At 30.4% G+C, this 16,651-nt stretch overlaps 4 protein-coding genes across 5 annotated transcripts; 2 read left to right on the forward strand and 2 right to left on the reverse strand.

The window, feature by feature from the left end:
- The first annotated feature begins 2,498 nt into the window (after window positions 1–2,498).
- Window positions 2,499–3,942, forward strand: LOC126845860 (uncharacterized). Its single transcript, XM_050584850.1, has 2 exons — window positions 2,499–2,709; window positions 2,789–3,942. Exon 2 carries the CDS (start codon window positions 2,800–2,802, stop codon window positions 3,802–3,804), a length of 1,005 nt encoding a protein of 334 aa, XP_050440807.1. The 5' UTR covers window positions 2,499–2,709; window positions 2,789–2,799; the 3' UTR covers window positions 3,805–3,942.
- A 544-nt stretch (window positions 3,943–4,486) lies between these two features.
- Window positions 4,487–7,953, forward strand: LOC126845859 (DDB1- and CUL4-associated factor 8-like). Its single transcript, XM_050584849.1, has 11 exons — window positions 4,487–5,019; window positions 5,240–5,399; window positions 5,526–5,695; window positions 5,764–6,013; window positions 6,112–6,362; window positions 6,540–6,717; window positions 6,783–6,939; window positions 7,006–7,136; window positions 7,214–7,336; window positions 7,478–7,537; window positions 7,632–7,953. The coding sequence occupies exons 2-10, from the start codon at window positions 5,244–5,246 to the stop codon at window positions 7,526–7,528; spliced, it is 1,467 nt and encodes a 488-aa protein (XP_050440806.1). The 5' UTR covers window positions 4,487–5,019; window positions 5,240–5,243; the 3' UTR covers window positions 7,529–7,537; window positions 7,632–7,953.
- Window positions 7,954–8,059: 106 nt separating this feature from the next.
- Window positions 8,060–10,379, reverse strand: LOC126845861 (transmembrane protein 147). The gene is made up of 4 exons (XM_050584851.1): window positions 9,987–10,379; window positions 9,784–9,916; window positions 8,506–8,727; window positions 8,060–8,397 (listed from the first exon to the last, which is right to left on the reverse strand). Exons 1-4 carry the CDS (start codon window positions 10,061–10,063, stop codon window positions 8,131–8,133), a joined length of 699 nt encoding a protein of 232 aa, XP_050440808.1. The 5' UTR covers window positions 10,064–10,379; the 3' UTR covers window positions 8,060–8,130.
- Window positions 10,380–10,966: 587 nt separating this feature from the next.
- On the reverse strand, window positions 10,967–16,200 carry LOC126845663 (zinc finger protein ZFP2-like). 2 transcript variants are annotated; one of them, XM_050584468.1, is made up of 8 exons: window positions 15,858–16,200; window positions 15,477–15,637; window positions 15,286–15,393; window positions 14,789–14,966; window positions 14,323–14,586; window positions 13,012–13,230; window positions 12,591–12,866; window positions 10,967–12,140 (listed from the first exon to the last, which is right to left on the reverse strand). In XM_050584468.1, exons 1-8 carry the CDS (start codon window positions 15,974–15,976, stop codon window positions 11,243–11,245), a joined length of 2,223 nt encoding a protein of 740 aa, XP_050440425.1. In that variant the 5' UTR covers window positions 15,977–16,200; the 3' UTR covers window positions 10,967–11,242. The 2 variants fall into 2 exon arrangements, with proteins under 2 accessions (XP_050440425.1, XP_050440426.1); XM_050584469.1 differs by having other exon boundaries at window positions 15,286–15,372; window positions 15,858–16,199.
- Window positions 16,201–16,651: the final 451 nt, after the last annotated feature.

The raw sequence follows: 16,651 nt of genomic DNA on the forward strand, positions 1-16,651 counted from the left end.
CTGCAACTTACTATTTCTATGTATTACTTTACAAATTAAACTATTTGATCATCCATACCAGCTACACCAATTTACTTTTTATATAATTGATCTGTATATTGTGTTGATTTGTGTTAAGTGTAAACTTCAATTGGGACTTAATGATTTTAATTTGTCTATTATTACACTTATTCGGTATTTTAGTCACCAATATTTATTTAATTTACTATTTAGTAAGTATTAAAGGTTTACCGACGATTGCTCTAGCTACAATACAGAGGTAAAGCTTTACAATTAAATGCTAATTAATAAAGGACATTAGAAATTAATACATCAAACACATTTTTTTTGTATTTTGAGAAGAAAATAGTTATTGTTTATGACTACTATTTTCTGTACTTAATGAACTTTAAATTCACTTTGGCAACAAACACAGCTGTAAGATTTAGTCCAAATTGTTTCTGTTTTAGAATCACAAGTTCCTTTCGTTTGTCAGCCTTCTCTGGATTGATAAAAATTACCCATCAATAAAACTCTTAAAATTAGTAGTTCGTTCCCACCATGACATAATTTAAGGTTGTTGTTAGATAGCAGAAAACACATATGCATTTTTTTTTTAAAGTGAACCTTTACAGCCAGTGTTTTTTGATAGTATAGTTTTTTTATAAAAAAAACTATAAACGTTACAAATATTGTATATTTTACCATATTTGTTTTTAATTTACTTATCATCTTGTTAGTTTTGTTTATTAAATTATGTTTTTTTTCTTTTATCGTATGAATATATTATATATTGATTTTGTTTTGTTATAAATCTTATTATTCATACTTTTATTCATTATTCGTTTGGTGTATAGACAAATTGTACACAGTTGCTATGATTAAATAATTTTTATTCTTTTAGTTTAAATAATATTATGTTGTCCTAAGAGTTTTATTCTTTCTTTTCCTTCATCTTCATCTCCACTATTTGGGGCGTTAGTCAGATACTTATGGATAGAATAATAGGCCAGCAGTAGATACGGACTGAATATAAATACAAACAAAACTAAATTTATGATCATCAACAAGGAAGATTTCACCGGAGCTCACACAAGTATTAATCAAATCAGAATATAAAGACAGCATCAATTCCAATACCTTGGCACCGTCATTAACGAACAATGGGATAATGCAAAAGAAATAAAGTGTCTTATTGGAAAAGCCAGAAAATTATTTAATTCAATGAGTGTGACATTCAAAAGCCATAACCTATCTTTACACATAAAAATACGACTCCTGCAATGCTACATGTTCTCAACTCTTGTATGTTGCAGAAACTTGGACCCTAACCAAAACCACTTAGAATAAGTTGGAAGCATTTGAACTACGGTTATACAAAAGAATTTTGAGAATATCATGGACTGAGAAAATTACCAATACTAAGGTAATGCGTAGAATGGGAAAGGAAAAAGAATTAGTTTTAACAGTTAAATGCAGGAAACTCTAATGCTTAGGACATATAATGTGGAACAAGTGTAGGTATGACCTTCTCCAACTTATGCTACAAGTAAAAATAGATAGCAAAAGATCGTCTGGAAGAAGAAGAATAAGGGGCTATCCAACCTACCTCAGAACATGGTTTGACAAAAGTTCGGTAGAATTATTCCGAAGTGCCACTAACAAAATTTGCATAACAATGATGATCGCCAACATCCGAAACGGATCGGCACATTAAGAAGAAGTCGCTACTCGTCTTAACCCTTCTTCACTCAACACGATCTCCCACATCATCTTCGCATACACCAGCTGCAGTCCTCATATAATTTTCAATGGCGTCCAACCACTCTTTTTCGGTCTTCCTCTACCCTTCTTTCCTCTTACGTTTCTAGAGTTTTATTTTTTATACTTGGCCACGCATCTCCAACATGACGTGGCTTGATTATAATTTTTTTACATTTTTTTTTGCATACTTAGTTACTAACTCACTATAATTATGTTAATATACATTTCAATATTGCTTTGAAAAACCTAATAATGCAATGCTAATTTAATAAATACAATTTTAAAAACACGTTAAAGAATAAATATATACTATTTAAGATAAAATGTGTGAAGGTTGCAACTTGTAATATAATATAATGAGGAAAAAGTGTCATGGCGAAGGACGTGATTACTGTGTTGTGTATTCTATGGACTATGGTTGTTGGTAGGTACCGACTATACCCTCCGTAAAAAACATATAGCGCCGTATTTTATAATTATTATTTATTAAAAATTATTTTACCGCCAACCTAATCGTAGCCGATTTCTTAATTTCTGTGTTGTAAACTGCGATGTATTTTTTAATAAACTAATGACAATTAAAAAAAAAAAAAATCCTCAAAACCAGCTGTACAATTGTACATCAACTTTCTTCAGAGGGCCTCTGAACTGTTGTATGCCATCGCCATATCAAAAATTACTTGCGATGTAATCACAAGTTAACTGATAAGAATATGAATAATTTCAATTTTCATTAAAAGTTATTACTTTTTGAATAATTGTAACAAACGAAATACTGAATTCATATTTGTGAAAAAAACTTAAATAATAAATATTTTATCTTATATAATAATGAAATACTAAAATAATTATTATTGTTATTAATTACAATAGCTTTAACGCTATTGTAAGGTAATGTTTTATATTATAAATAATACGATTTCTATTTAAAAAATAATATAAATGAGGATCATTACTGTCACATAGGTAGGTATATACTATATTTTCATTTTTACATTCAGGGGTTTCTAGTTTTATCGTTAACTTGTGTTTCATATTTTTATAGATAATTTCAGTATGTTTACGTTGTCTGTTCTCTCTTATAACGCTTGCAATGAAGATCAGAAAAATATTTATTATAGACTAAATGTTCCACGTATCGAATTGAAATCGTGCTGTAAAGCGGTATTAGCAAACATTAAGGATCCTTCTAGATGGAACATCTCAATGGTTTATGAAAATGCTACTATTAAGGCTGCAGAAAACGGTCATTTGACCTGTTTAAAGTATGCCTATGAAAATAATTGCCGATGGGACACATTTACAGCTACGAGCGCTACACACAATTTAGAGTGTCTGAAATATGTAATTGACAATGGGTGTCCGACCGATACTTCAGTATGTAGCAAGGCGGCTGAAATCGGTAATTTAGAAAGTTTACGGTTTGCCCATGAAAACGGATGTGCATGGAACGCCGACACCACCTGGTATGCTGGCATCAATGGACATCTGGATTGTTTGAAATATGCCTGTGAAAACGGTTGTGTGTGGGATAAAGATGTCACCAGGGTGGCTGCAGAAAATGGATATTTACACATTCTAAAATATGCTCATGAAAACGGCGGTCCATGGGACGATCAAGTAATTGAAGGAGCTGTAGTCGGCGGTCACTTAAACTGTTTAGTGTACGCTCGTGAAAATGGATGCCCTTGGAATTCCATTGTAACGCCATTAGCTGCTGAATTTGGAAATTTAGAATGTTTAAAATACGCTGCTGAAAACGGATGCCCAATGAGCCACTCTACTGCTTCGGAAGCTGCAGAAAATGGACGTCTTAACTGTTTGATGTATGCTCATGAAAATGGTTGCCCTTGGGATGAATCCACAACTTGTATGGCCGCTGCAAATGGGCATTTAAAATGTCTAATGTATGCTCATCAAAATGGATGTCCGTGGAATGAATATTTGATCAAAAATGCACTTCGAAATGAATATTTTGACTGTGTAAGATATGCTTATGAAAATGGTTGTCCAAACAAACTTAACAAAGAAACTATAGACTTTATAAATAGTCAGCTATAGTTTTTGAAAAGCCGCAATATCAAAAACCAAATTGCGAGTAGTAGCTCTCAAATAGTCAAATCACAATCGATATTTTGTTTTAGTTAAATTATATACTTTTTATAATTATCATGTTTCTCAGAATAAATTAAGATAAAATAAAATGTTATACAAGTCTAACAACTTTGTGATTTTTTTAGAATAATATATTAATTATTTTATTTTATTTTACTCTAAACATTTCAATAATTTCGAACAGTACTTCAGTTTTTTAATGCTTCCAAAGATGTAAAAAAACATTTAAAACAACAATTTTCTTAAAAAAAAAAAACTACTAAATCATAAATCGTAAATCTACATAAGCTCCGAGACCCCTTCTAAATTCAGAAAATAATTTAATTAAATTAAAAACTTTTTTTGGAGTAGCTACCAGGAGCACCTTTTTTTGTAGGGGAGGCGGAAAAATCTAAGCAAGCAATTTTTCTCATCTGTATTTTTACTTAGCTATAGGTCACATTTACCAAAAGATATTTATAAATACTTTATAATTGAGAACTATTTTAGCAGGCCATTAAAAGACAGAAATGCATGTAAAGGAGACAATGCTCTCCCTAATACGTCCTCCCTGCCCCACAAATAACAGCATACACATAGCTCTCCAGCATGCAATATCATAATAGTTAATACTTAATTTAACATTTTTAAAAGTATTTCATAATTCATGTTATCATATTATACAATATAATATCAAAATAATACTATCAATCCTGACAAACTCATTAGGTATGTCGATAGCTTTTGTTATCAACTTCACTACATGGCTACTAACATTCTTCCGTAAGCTTCCGGCGAACACCGACAACCATCTTAAGTTATTGACATACCTATTGCCAATCTACCGTAAATAATTTAATTTGTGATTATGGGAAGCAAAGAGATAGTGTTGCATGTATTTTAGAAAAATAGATAAATAATTAAAAAGTGAATAGTAAATACTGATCGGAAACAAATTGTATTCAAACCTAAATGTATATTAGTTCCAGTTGTGTCTAGTTGACTTCTTCAGTTTTATGTAGGCAATTTAACAAATATATTGAAATAGACTTAAACCATACATTTAATTTTTTGCGAGTTGGTTTTTAGTTCTAATGTATTATGTAGTCAACTAGACTTGTTCAATTTATTGGCACGCGGCTGCTTCTGAATAAAGAATATTAAACAGTTTTGTTTAATTTTGTAAGTAAAATTGATTATTATTATTTTTTATTTTTGTTATTCGAGTAATTTATTCATAAATACTTTCCCTAATCGTAATGAATAACAATTACTCAAAACAACTTTATTGTTATTATTATTATTTAAAGTCACACAGACAATTTATTATTGCTATTTGAGTTAATTCTTTAAATATCGTCAATGAACAACAATATTTCTATATAATTTTTTCATGTTTTAGCATTATGTCAAGCTGGGACACAGATAGTAGTTCTGATTCAATTCCACTAATTGTTTATGCCAACAACAATCGTTTACCAGGTAGTAATGACTCGGTAGCCGAATCAGACAGTGAAGATAATGAAAGTATTCAAGATAATTCTGATACTTCATCTGGAGACGTAAGATATTTTTTTTCCTTCATTTACCTATATTGTGAAAAACCAGCCTTATTTTCCAATACATTTTTTTTTTTTTTTTATAAAATCAAATACCAGCTGTCTTATATATAATTGAAATTATTTCAGAGTCATAATGATGCCATATTACTCAACACTGACGATTCTGATATTGGGCCTAATAGTCCTACATTAAGTTTTGCCATTGATGATCCATTTTTGGAAAATCTGTACCAAGATAATATCAATGTTACCGCACCTAAACCTAACTGGTGTACACCAAAAGAATTGTACAATAGGTAAAAAGACAAACAAAAATTAATATACTGTTTTGTTATAATGTTAACAAATAATGTTTTTATTTCAGAGAAATTGGAAAATACAGCAGTCCTGCTATTTGGTGTAATAAATTTTATGGTTCGATGACTGCCGTGCAAAAACTTAAATTGGTTCATCAATTGAAAGGCCATCGTGGTTGTGTAAATACTTTGGATTTCAATCCTGGAGGTGATATTATTGCTAGCGGTTCTGACGATCAAAATATTTGCCTCTGGAACTGGTCTCTAGGAAAGTGTTTATTAAAATATGACAGTGGACACCATGAAAACGTTTATCAGGTTAAATACAATTGTAAATATGAGTACATAATTTGAAACCGACTGTAACGTTCAAATGTAAAACTAACTTTGTATTTTTAATTACCATGTGTGTGTAGACCAGATTTTTGTTATCTCAAGGAGATATTCGTATTGTGTCATGCGGACGCGATGGTTTGGTGAGATTATCTGCTGTTGGCAAAAGTCATCTATATTATAACAAACTACTGGCATCTCATTACCATTCCTGCAACAAACTTAGTGTACATAAAGATTTACCGTATGTAGTTCTTAGCTGTGGTGATGACGGAGTTGTAAAATCCATTGACATTCGTGAATCACCTATTTACGAAAATGTTAATTCCACAAAGTAATGTATACCAATTTGAAAAACTAATTTATTGTAGTTTATGTTTTTTTTCTCATTTTCGGGCAATGTACTGTATCCTGTAAGGTTTTCACAATTTCAATTTTTTTTTAAAGTAAACAAGTTACTTAAAGTTGATTTCTTGGTCACATTTACTTAAAAATGTTTTATTTTTATTAGCATACAGAAAATATGTAATGAAAATGGTTCTGTCGTACGATTATTCGGTGTTGATACAAATCCAATGAATTCGTTGGAGTTCATTGTACACGGCGATGATAAATTTGTAAGGATGTATGATAAAAGAAAACTAAAGAAAGAGCCTGTAAAAATATTTTGCAGAAAAGGTTTTTCTATGGTACGTTTATTAATTATTAGATAGTCATAATACACTAAGTCAGTTCTTATATAATATTTTTATAGATCGAAGGAGTGTCGCATATCACCTCGGCTGTGTACAACTATTGTGGTACAGAAATTCTAGCGTCTTACAGTGAGGACGACATTTATTTATTCGATGTCAACAGTTCGCCTGACACACATCTTCATCAGTATGGAGGTCATCTGAATAAAATTACAGGTAAAACTATTCATTTAGAGTAGGTATACTTCAACATTTTTATTAAACAAAATTATTATTTGCCAGTCAAGGGTGTCAATTTTTATGGACCTAAAGGCGAATTTGTTGTATCTGGTTCCGACTGTGGCCATATTTTCATATGGGATAAAAAGACTGAAGCCATCGTACAAAAGAAACACGCCGATGCAAACGGAATTGTATGAATAGTCTGGAAAAAGGGATAATTATTAACGTGTAGTATTTTATTATTATATTTTTTGTTATTAAAAAATAGGTTAATGTACTGGAACCGCACCCGCACATTCCTACTTTAGCAACGAGTGGTTTGGACAAGACTATTAAGATTTGGCAACCACTAAAGGGATGCATAGAACCAAATATTCTAAAACTAAAAAAAGTAAGTAAAATTTGCTAAATATTTACTTAGTTAAAATACATGCCCTAGCTTAGAAATTTTGAAAATTCAAATAACTACTTTATTGACTCCTCGTCAAACCTCAATCTTAAAATAATATTCGTACATATTAATTTATTATAGTCGATAATCCAAAACCGAATTGAAAGAGAGCGAGGTATCAGAAGGGATTAATCGTGAACGGTAAATATAATACTAGTCCAACATGTTTAGACTAAGTTATGAACTCTTTAGCACTTTGCTTTATAGAAATATGTATAATTTTTTTCTTTTCTAGAAATTTGGATTAATACTTCATTTAACAATTTAACTATACTTCATGAATTTTTGTTGAAAAATTTGTCTCAGTCAGTTCTCGGTTCTTTGACCAAACTCCATTAGGCAATCAGAACTGGACTTTTTTGGAGACTGAAAAATCCACTTCCTTTTATTAAAATATAATGCCTAAAGAATGATGAAGTCACCAACCACCAGTTTGTTTGATCCCAACAATACTTCATAGTATTTACTTTGCTTATTACTTATTGTTTTGTATTTTATTTGTACAAATAAATTATTTCTTGTAATAAAACTATTACCAGTTTGTTTGATCCCAACAATACTTGATAGTACTTTATTACTTTTTGTTTTGTATTTTATTTGTAAAAATAAATTATTAATAGTAATAAAAATAATATTTAAGTTGAAAAATAAAATAAAAAAAACTTTTACAAATACCTTTTTTATTTTACAAAACATCCTTAAATGTACATATTTATCAGTAAACCGGTTTTTAATTAATACATTCCAATTAATGTAGAGAGATCAGTATAATATTTTAGTACAACTAGACTAAGCGATAAAGTATAAATGGCTTTGATAGCGATAATTGACCAAGCGTCAAATGTAACCCAGACACCCAGTAAATCGATAGCAGCTGTACGATAAACAGACAACAATAGAAGTATGGCCACGGCAACAACTGGAGAAACAATCGATTGCAATTTGGATAAATCGTGTCTAGACCAAAGCCATACTAATGCAGCAGTCATTATGTGATGCATCTATAATGATAACATGGATAATAATTAGTACAAATCTAATACTAGTTTATTGATTTAAAACTATTACAACTTGGATAAAAACAACCTTATTTTTCATGATTCACTCACCAAATTTATGTTTGATTCTAAACACTTTTGTGTATATATCCAATCAAATTCGGTACCTCTTGCATCCACCCACAATAGAAGAAATCTTGTTAACAAGATCTCTGCACCAGCCCAGCCGATACCAGCAGTAACTACTTTTGCATGTTCTTTGCCGGGTATACTCTGCAGTATAAAAAATATTCCAGCGAGGTCTGCTAGATCAACTGAAGTCTTGAATAAATTCTAAAAATAATAAAACGTATTATAACAGGACTAAAATTGCCACACGGTCAGTATGTTGCGAGTTTAAATTAAAAGAAACCAATTGTTATAACTAGTTAGAAATAATTGCCCAGTCTTGTTTATTACAGTGAGTAGTTTTCTTAATATTATGATATAATACTGTTTTGTGTCGTTTTTAATGGGAGTATGATAACCAATAAAATGTTCAACTTTTTTTTTAATGTATATGTAAAATTCAAGTAAGAGTTACTAGTGTTAGTTTATTTATTATTATTAAAAACCCTTTTGACAATAAAATTTCACTTTTACACAAATATGTGTATTTGGGCGACTATGTGTCTTTTTAATTTTTGTGTCAATTGGGGGTTTTTTTTTAAATAATAATATACTCACCAGTTTAATATTGCTATAACATTGTTTTTATACATTTTTTTACCCAAAAAACAATAATATTATCTGAATTTGTACAGCTTAATTACTTTCTGAGACGTATAATAAAAAAATCAGAAAAACTCTTTTTAAGTACACTTAATTTGTACAATTTTAAAAAATTTGACTAGGCAACAAAAATGTTTTACATATGAATCATCAATCAGCAACATCACTCTAACCATATTACTGAATTTGGCAAATATTAAACTAATATGAAATCCATGTAAAAAAGCAACAAATTAATGGAGGGGATTGAGCAATTATTTTAACTATTTCATCTATGATTCTGTGGCTTGGAGCAAGAAGGGTCAATGTCGATTTTGTGCATAAACGAGTTAGTCCGCTAATTGCAAAAATTGAATCATTCTTTATATACTGTGAAAAAATCACACTCCGAGGCCAAAAAATGAATTACTCATGAAGAGTTTGATAAAAAAATTAACATAGAGCCTAATGGAAAATAAAAACTTCAAAGCTCATTTTCCGAAAGTTGCTAAAAGTGACATTGGCCCTTCTTGCTCTAAGCCACAGGATTACATTATAGGCAAAATAACTTCTCATCACAATGAATTGAGCTAATTATGTACAACACTTGTTGTTATTTTTTAATTTAAACATACTTACAGCTAAACTTAAGATGCTGGTTGCTGATTCATTGGCTGGAAAGAATGTCGCTAGAATAAGCATTTTACACAGTTGAGTAAATGCATATATTATTCCTCCTTGTATGCATTTCCAAAATGCGCCATACTCAGATCTGTAAATCATTTTGTATAAATTAGAAAAAACTTAGTTCAAAGTATCTAAAGAACTATGTGTAAACTCACAAATTTGAATATTTATATGTCAAGTAATATGGCACGTACAGCAACGCAACACAATTTCCAAAATGATACAATGTCATGTTTATCAGTAAATAAATTTACCTATCTTAAAACGAAATTTAACTAGAAAAAAAGTAGCTGTACCAAAAAACGGTAGTATAAATTATAATGAAGTATTGGTTTCCATTTAATATTATGAAATAATTATTAATTAATAATCTATTAGCTAAGGCTGTGGTCTCGCCTAATCTATACGAGTGTGAAACTAGCAATTTCATTCTAGCAATTTGTGATAACGATTTTCCGTATGGACCGCAGTGGTTACCGACTGGTGACCTAAGAAATATCATAATATCTACCGCTTAAGGCCGCCGCATATTCCGTGTATGCGACGGCAACGACCCATCCGCCGTGGCCCGGCAAACACCAAGAAACACGCAACTGCCAACTACCGCCGCGCGGCCGGCTACATAGCCGCGCCCAGGACTGAGCCACTACGACCCGGGCGCACTAAGGTGGCGACGGGCACATCGCCGCACCAGCTGCCGCCGGCGAACACAACATCGCCGACTGCCGGCCACAGAGCCACTTGACGCGTTCAGAATTTTATTATAAAATAATAAATATAGAACTTTTACTATAAAATATAGAAATTTTAAAATAAAATATAGAACTTTTATAATAATATATAGAAATTTTATAATTAAGTATAACAATTTTATAAAATATAGAAATTTTGTAATATAATATGGACATATTATATTACAGGCCAAGGTTGGCTAATGATCTCAAATGATCATTGATTAATGAGTCATTGACACGTGAACATAATATTAAAGATGCATAACAATTATTTAACCGTTTTATAATAAATTAACAAAATTACCAAACAATTGCCACAAAAATGAATAAACTGTTTAAAAAATTTTTTTTTTTTTTTAAATAAATCAAAAACAGTTAAAATGTCTAATAGTAAGTATTTATAATAAAAACAATAACAATGTCATGTATTCAATAAAAAAAGTCTGCATTATTAAGAGAAGTACATCAACTTAATTACATAGAACATTTTTTGTTTTTGTTTAACGTTAAAACACTTATACGTCTAGTGGTTGTAGTTAAATTTAATTAAAATTAAATAGCCTCGATTAAACGCTAGTAGTTGCACTTACATAGCCTATTGAGTTACAATTACTCTATTTAACGCAATTTATTTACAAACTGATTGAATGAAAAGCGGTTAATTACATTTGTAGAACTCATCGAGCAGTGGGCACGCATCTGTGTAGTGCAAAATGGGATTTTCGAAAAAATGATTTTAAACACACATGACATTTGTGAGCTGTCTTTCCACCAGTGTGTGAGCGTTTGTGTTTTGCGAACTCAACCTTATTAGAGAAAGGCATAGAGCATGCGTCACATTTATAAGGCTTTTCACGAGTATGCACGATTTTGTGTCCTGTGAGGTGGGTGTTTCGAGCAAATGACTTTGGGCACTCATCACATTTGTAGGGCTTTTCTCCAGTGTGCACCCGTTTATGTAGTTTGAGGTAGAGATTCAATGCAAACGATTTTGAGCACACAACACATTTGTAGGGCCTTTCATTAGTGTGTAGGCGTTTGTGTTTTGTGCAGTCAGACTTATTGGAGAACGACTTTAAACATACATCACAGCTATAAGGTTTTTCACCTGTGTGCACGCGTTCGTGTAGTTTGAACGGGCCTTTTCGAGAAAACGACTTTGAGCAAACGACACATTTAAATGGCTTTTCCCCAGTGTGCACGGGTATGTGTTCTTTGAGGCCAACTTTTTGAGAAAATGATTTTGAGCATATACCACATTTATAGGGTTTATTAGCAATGTGCACGCCTTCGTGTGAAGTGAGGTTAGATTTTCGATAAAACGATTTTGAGCACACCACACATTTATAAGGTTTTTCATCAGTGTGAATGATTAAATGGTTTTTGAGGTAGGATTTTCGAGCAAACGATTTTGAGCACACTGAACATTTATAAGGTTTTTCACCAGTGTGCATACGTCTATGGTTTGCAAGGGTGGATTTATAAGAAAAATCCTTACGACACACATCACAATTGTAGCGTCGGCTGATGTTTTCGGTACATCCTTTGGTCACATTGTTAGTCGTATGATTGACACTAGAACAAAATATTGTCGAATAATAAACAATAATGTTTTACAAAAATATATTATTCACATAATTTTACGCAGCAAACTATTTATTTTTGTTTATCATATTTTTGGCAATCACACAATCTAAATGTGGTTTTTTTTTTGTAATTTAGATTTAATATACTAACTTTTTTTTTTTACTTTTAATTAATATAGTGAAACTTGAATAAAACCATAATTTGCTTTATACGTTTTAAGGATATACTGAAAAAAAAGAGAAAATACAGTTTGACCATAGTAAATTTCTAGGTTACTATATTGTGTGAATGCTATCTTAAAACTAACACTGCTTATTTAAAAGTAAATAAATTGATGGATAGCGAATAAGACGTTACCTATTTAAGTTTTATATTGCATTATCATCTTAACGACATAATAATAGATAATTTAATATATTAAATCAAAATTTGCCTTACATGAAATTATTTTGGACGACTTGTTTTCCAGTGCTTTTCTGTGTTGTTGGGTGTGTACTATGTGATTGATATATGTGTCTGGCCACTCTCCTTTTGGTAGCAAATGTCATTTTACATATATCACAGACAAATGGCTGAACCTCGTCCAAATCATAGCTTGTTGTTTGCTCATCTAATTGGAAATTGTTATCAATTTCTATCAAAGACTCATAATAATGACCATCTACTAGGTCCATTTCGACTTTCACTATGCTTTCGCTGCACGTTTCTCTGACACTAAAAACAGAAACTTATTAATTTCCATAAACATTATTTCTCCGTCCTTAGAGCTTGTGCCAACAGAATAAGTGCTGTGACACTACTATATTATTGTTTCACAATAACAATATAAAATATTAATTGTATTTTAAAATTTACACACCTGTATGAAATCTCATCGGATGTTTTATAAAAATTATTCTGAGCCGTCTCACAGACATTATATGATTTTTCAAAGCAAGTAGGACTCGTTTTTATCACTAAGGCTTCTTGAAAATGCTCTTTTATATCTTCTTCATTATCTTCATTTATTTTGCCCACAGGACAGTTAGAAATATCAGTTTCGTCTTTAATTTCAATTTTAACTTTCTCATCAGTAACTCTAAAAAATATTGTTTTTCACATAAACCGATTAAACAAATTTTACAAAATACATACAAAAAACTTTTTTTGGTGTAAAACGAGCATATGATGTTTTTTAATCAAAAATCTGTATTGTTAGGTACTTGTGTTTACTAATTTATAAAGTTTGACATTATAAGGAAAAGAAAATGAATGGAACCAGAGGATGAGATCAGGCACGTATCTAGAAAATTTCTAATAAGGGGGCCAACAATTTTGGGCTCTTGTATTATTTTCTATAATTTGTTTTCAATGAAAAATGTGTGGGGGGGCTTCTCCCTCAAACTCTCTCTTAGGTATTATCACATAACAAAAATTTACCTATGGTTGGTTAAAAAAAATGTTTTCGTATCAAGTATATCTATTACAGTATTACAAAAAATGGTTAATAACTATTATTAAAAAAATTACCTACATCTTCACTATCGAGATAAATTTTATATGATGTGAAAAATAAATCTATTTAAAACATAGGCTGATTTAATTTTTCAACTTCTATTAAGAAAAATTAGTTCATATCTAAATATTAAAAAAGTGATAACTACATTTTTTAATTTAATATACCTTTTAAACAATGTCAAATTTATTTAAAAAAGTTCACATACAAGCAGAAAATGTTAATAATACAATATCGCTCAAACACTGAAATAAAGCGCAATCGGCTACCTGACCACTGGGAAGTCCATTTTTTTACTCAAAAAATATTTTTTATGAATATAAAAATTAAAATGCAGTCATAATATTAACTGTATTACCTAATAGTAATCACAATAGATTTTTTTACGTGTATAAGCCTAGCACGTTTTTGATACTTATTGTTAGTAAAAATAATTATATTTTGAATTTAAGGGGAGCCAGGTTACGAGCTTGAAAATGATCGACCAAGAAATACAATTTTAGTGAAACTATAGAAGAGAATGTCCTCTCCCTGTTACGAGGCAATGAGAAGGGTAGCGAAAAATAGATAAGATTGGTTGCTCCATTAATACGAGCTCTTTAGTTGAAAAAAATTAGATATTTATAAGGTATGAAACACTGACAAAATATTATTTGTGATTAAAAATTGTCTTACTTGAATCCCTTTTCATCTTCTGTTGATATTAAACCTTCATCAATCGTAGAAATACCATTGTGCGATGTTGTAATATGATGTTTCAATTCCTTTTTAGATGTAAACAACTCCAGACACATGTCACATATTTCATCCACCAAGTCGTTTGTTTGTTGGATGTCTATATGTTTGGCGTCTTCATTTTTGTTCAACGAATTAACGCAATATTCTTTTATTTCATCTTTTCCCGAATTAATATTGGTCTCATTGATTATATTATTATCTCTACGAGTATAAAAAAAAAAATGTTATTTTTTTAAAATTAATAAAAGTTAGTTATAATTTACATAGGTGTAATATTAAGTATAAAGTAAAATCTTATTTTTATCAACATTTTTTAATATAGTTATATATTATATTGGTTGCTATTTGATAGATTTTAAATGAAACTACTGTTTAGTCTTTTGAGATTTTAAAATAGACTTACTCAATTCTATTTTCTTCTTCTTGTTTCATTGAACTTTCATCGATCGTAGGAATACTATTGTGCGATGTTATAATATGATGTTTCAATCCCTCTTTAGACGTAAACGACTCTAGACACAAGTCGCATTTCTCTTCCGCCAGGCTGTTTGTTACTTGCATGTCCAATGACGTCGTTTCTTCTACTTGTAATAACAATTCAAAACAATAATCTCAATTACATCAATTTAGTGTTCAATATTAGTCCCGTTGATCAAATTTTATATACTATTTAAAAATTGATAAATAAATATAGGTAAACTGAAAATTGGACATTAATCAATTTTTTTTTTATTTTACCCAAAATATAAATAAAGGGATGAATACTAATACAATTACATTTAGATGAAAATATGACTAAACTCAATCGTTTTATTATTTTACTCTAGAAAATGTGTAACAACAACTCCAACTGATAACGCTATCACCTTATCATTGTTGCATGTTGGTATGCATGTTTACCTAGTAATCTAAACTGACAAAAAGGTGCAGACAAATCCAAATGACTCTCCATTTCGTTGTGACTTGCTCGTTTAGCCAGTATGTCATCTAAAACCAATAATCGTTCGTCTTTACAATATATAGTATACATTATACACTATATATTTTTTATTATCTAGAACGTCTAGATATTAACTTTTGATATACCTTACCGTTAAAGAGGGTAGGAACAGCATTATCTGTTAACCTGTTTTTACGATTAACATTCAGGAACATTTTGTCTTCAAAATGATCCTGACATATCCGAACATCTTTAACGATAACGTCTTTGCCAGCCAATTCGAGAGCACAATTCTCAATCCACATCGCACGTCTAGAACCAAAAAAAATTATATCAGTACAAAATAATTTTTGTGGTATATGACAAAATTTAATATTTTAAGGTAAGCTTTTCTTGTCATGTGCTGTCTACCCCTGTCGTATGAATATCTAACACCTGGTATGCAGTCAACCTGTCTCCGCATTTGATTAAAAATAGCGAACTGTAGAAGAAGTCAACAAGAATACCGAAGTTAAATTAAAAATATTCTTACCTTTCGGACTCCTTCGGTAACGTGAAGTAACGAATTAAATTGGTCGAATGTACCGAATTTCTGCTCTTACAGTATTTCACACCACATTTGCGGTAAGGAATACTTTTGGAATTGTTCATAATTAAAATTTATATATAAAAGTACAAAGTCAAACGCTGTAAAAATTAATTAACAATAAATAAATCATTTTTGAAATTTAAAATGCGCATCCGTACATCAGTAGACAGTATCGGCGTACAGCAGCGCCATAACAATGAAAGTCAGTGATGCGTAGTTAAAAAAACAATAATTTCTCATAAATACTTTTTTCCTACGAGTGGCGACACTGACCTGAGGCAGGTTGTGGTTTGCTTACATTTTCGAGAATTACATGGGCTAATAAATAGGAAATGCACTATCTGGTTTTATCTAATCTATGGTAGATACTAGGTATAAGTTATAACGGCGTTTGTGAAACTGTGCTTAACTAGATATTTTATACTCTCAAAATGCATATGCGCATGTGTAATACATAAATATTAGACAACGTTCATACTATACAGCACTTTATTAATAAATTCACACCAATTTACAAACTAAAACGCTTATTAGAACAAGGGTCTTATTTCAAGTTTTAGTTTTTTTTCAGGAAACTTTAAAAAAATCTTCATGCTAAATTAAAATTTAATAAACCCATTAAATGGTTAGAAATTAGGCAAAGTTATAAAGTTTTGTTAAAATAGAAAAATGAATCATTGAATCAATTTGAAATTGGGTATTTATTATAATAAGCGTCTTAATTGTAATAATAATTA

The sequence above is a fragment of the Adelges cooleyi genome, unplaced genomic scaffold (assembly GCF_023614345.1).
Source record: "Adelges cooleyi isolate 19-005CV unplaced genomic scaffold, UGA_ACOO_1.1 ACOO_flye_CR_arks_rails_tigmint_CR_PRNA_8, whole genome shotgun sequence".
Lineage (NCBI taxonomy): Eukaryota > Metazoa > Arthropoda > Insecta > Hemiptera > Adelgidae > Adelges > Adelges cooleyi.

Coding starts and splice junctions, on each gene's coding strand:
- LOC126845663 (XM_050584468.1), bottom strand. CDS start 15,976: ATGAACAATTCCAAAAGTATTCCTTACCGCAAATGTGGTGTGAAATAC. Junction 14,967..15,285: donor TTGTCAGTTTAGATTACTAG/GTAAACATGCAT, acceptor TATTACAAGTAG/AAGAAACGACGTCATTGGAC. Junction 12,141..12,590: donor GTCGTCCAAAATAATTTCAT/GTAAGGCAAATT, acceptor ATTTTGTTCTAG/TGTCAATCATACGACTAACA.
- LOC126845861 (XM_050584851.1), bottom strand. CDS start 10,063: ATGACATTGTATCATTTTGGAAATTGTGTTGCGTTGCTGTACGTGCCA. Junction 9,917..9,986: donor ACATATAAATATTCAAATTT/GTGAGTTTACAC, acceptor AATGATTTACAG/ATCTGAGTATGGCGCATTTT. Junction 8,398..8,505: donor TAGAATCAAACATAAATTTG/GTGAGTGAATCA, acceptor TTATCATTATAG/ATGCATCACATAATGACTGC.
- LOC126845860 (XM_050584850.1), top strand. CDS start 2,800: ATGTTTACGTTGTCTGTTCTCTCTTATAACGCTTGCAATGAAGATCAG.
- LOC126845859 (XM_050584849.1), top strand. CDS start 5,244: ATGTCAAGCTGGGACACAGATAGTAGTTCTGATTCAATTCCACTAATT. Junction 7,137..7,213: donor ACGCCGATGCAAACGGAATT/GTATGAATAGTC, acceptor ATTAAAAAATAG/GTTAATGTACTGGAACCGCA. Junction 7,337..7,477: donor ATATTCTAAAACTAAAAAAA/GTAAGTAAAATT, acceptor AATTTATTATAG/TCGATAATCCAAAACCGAAT.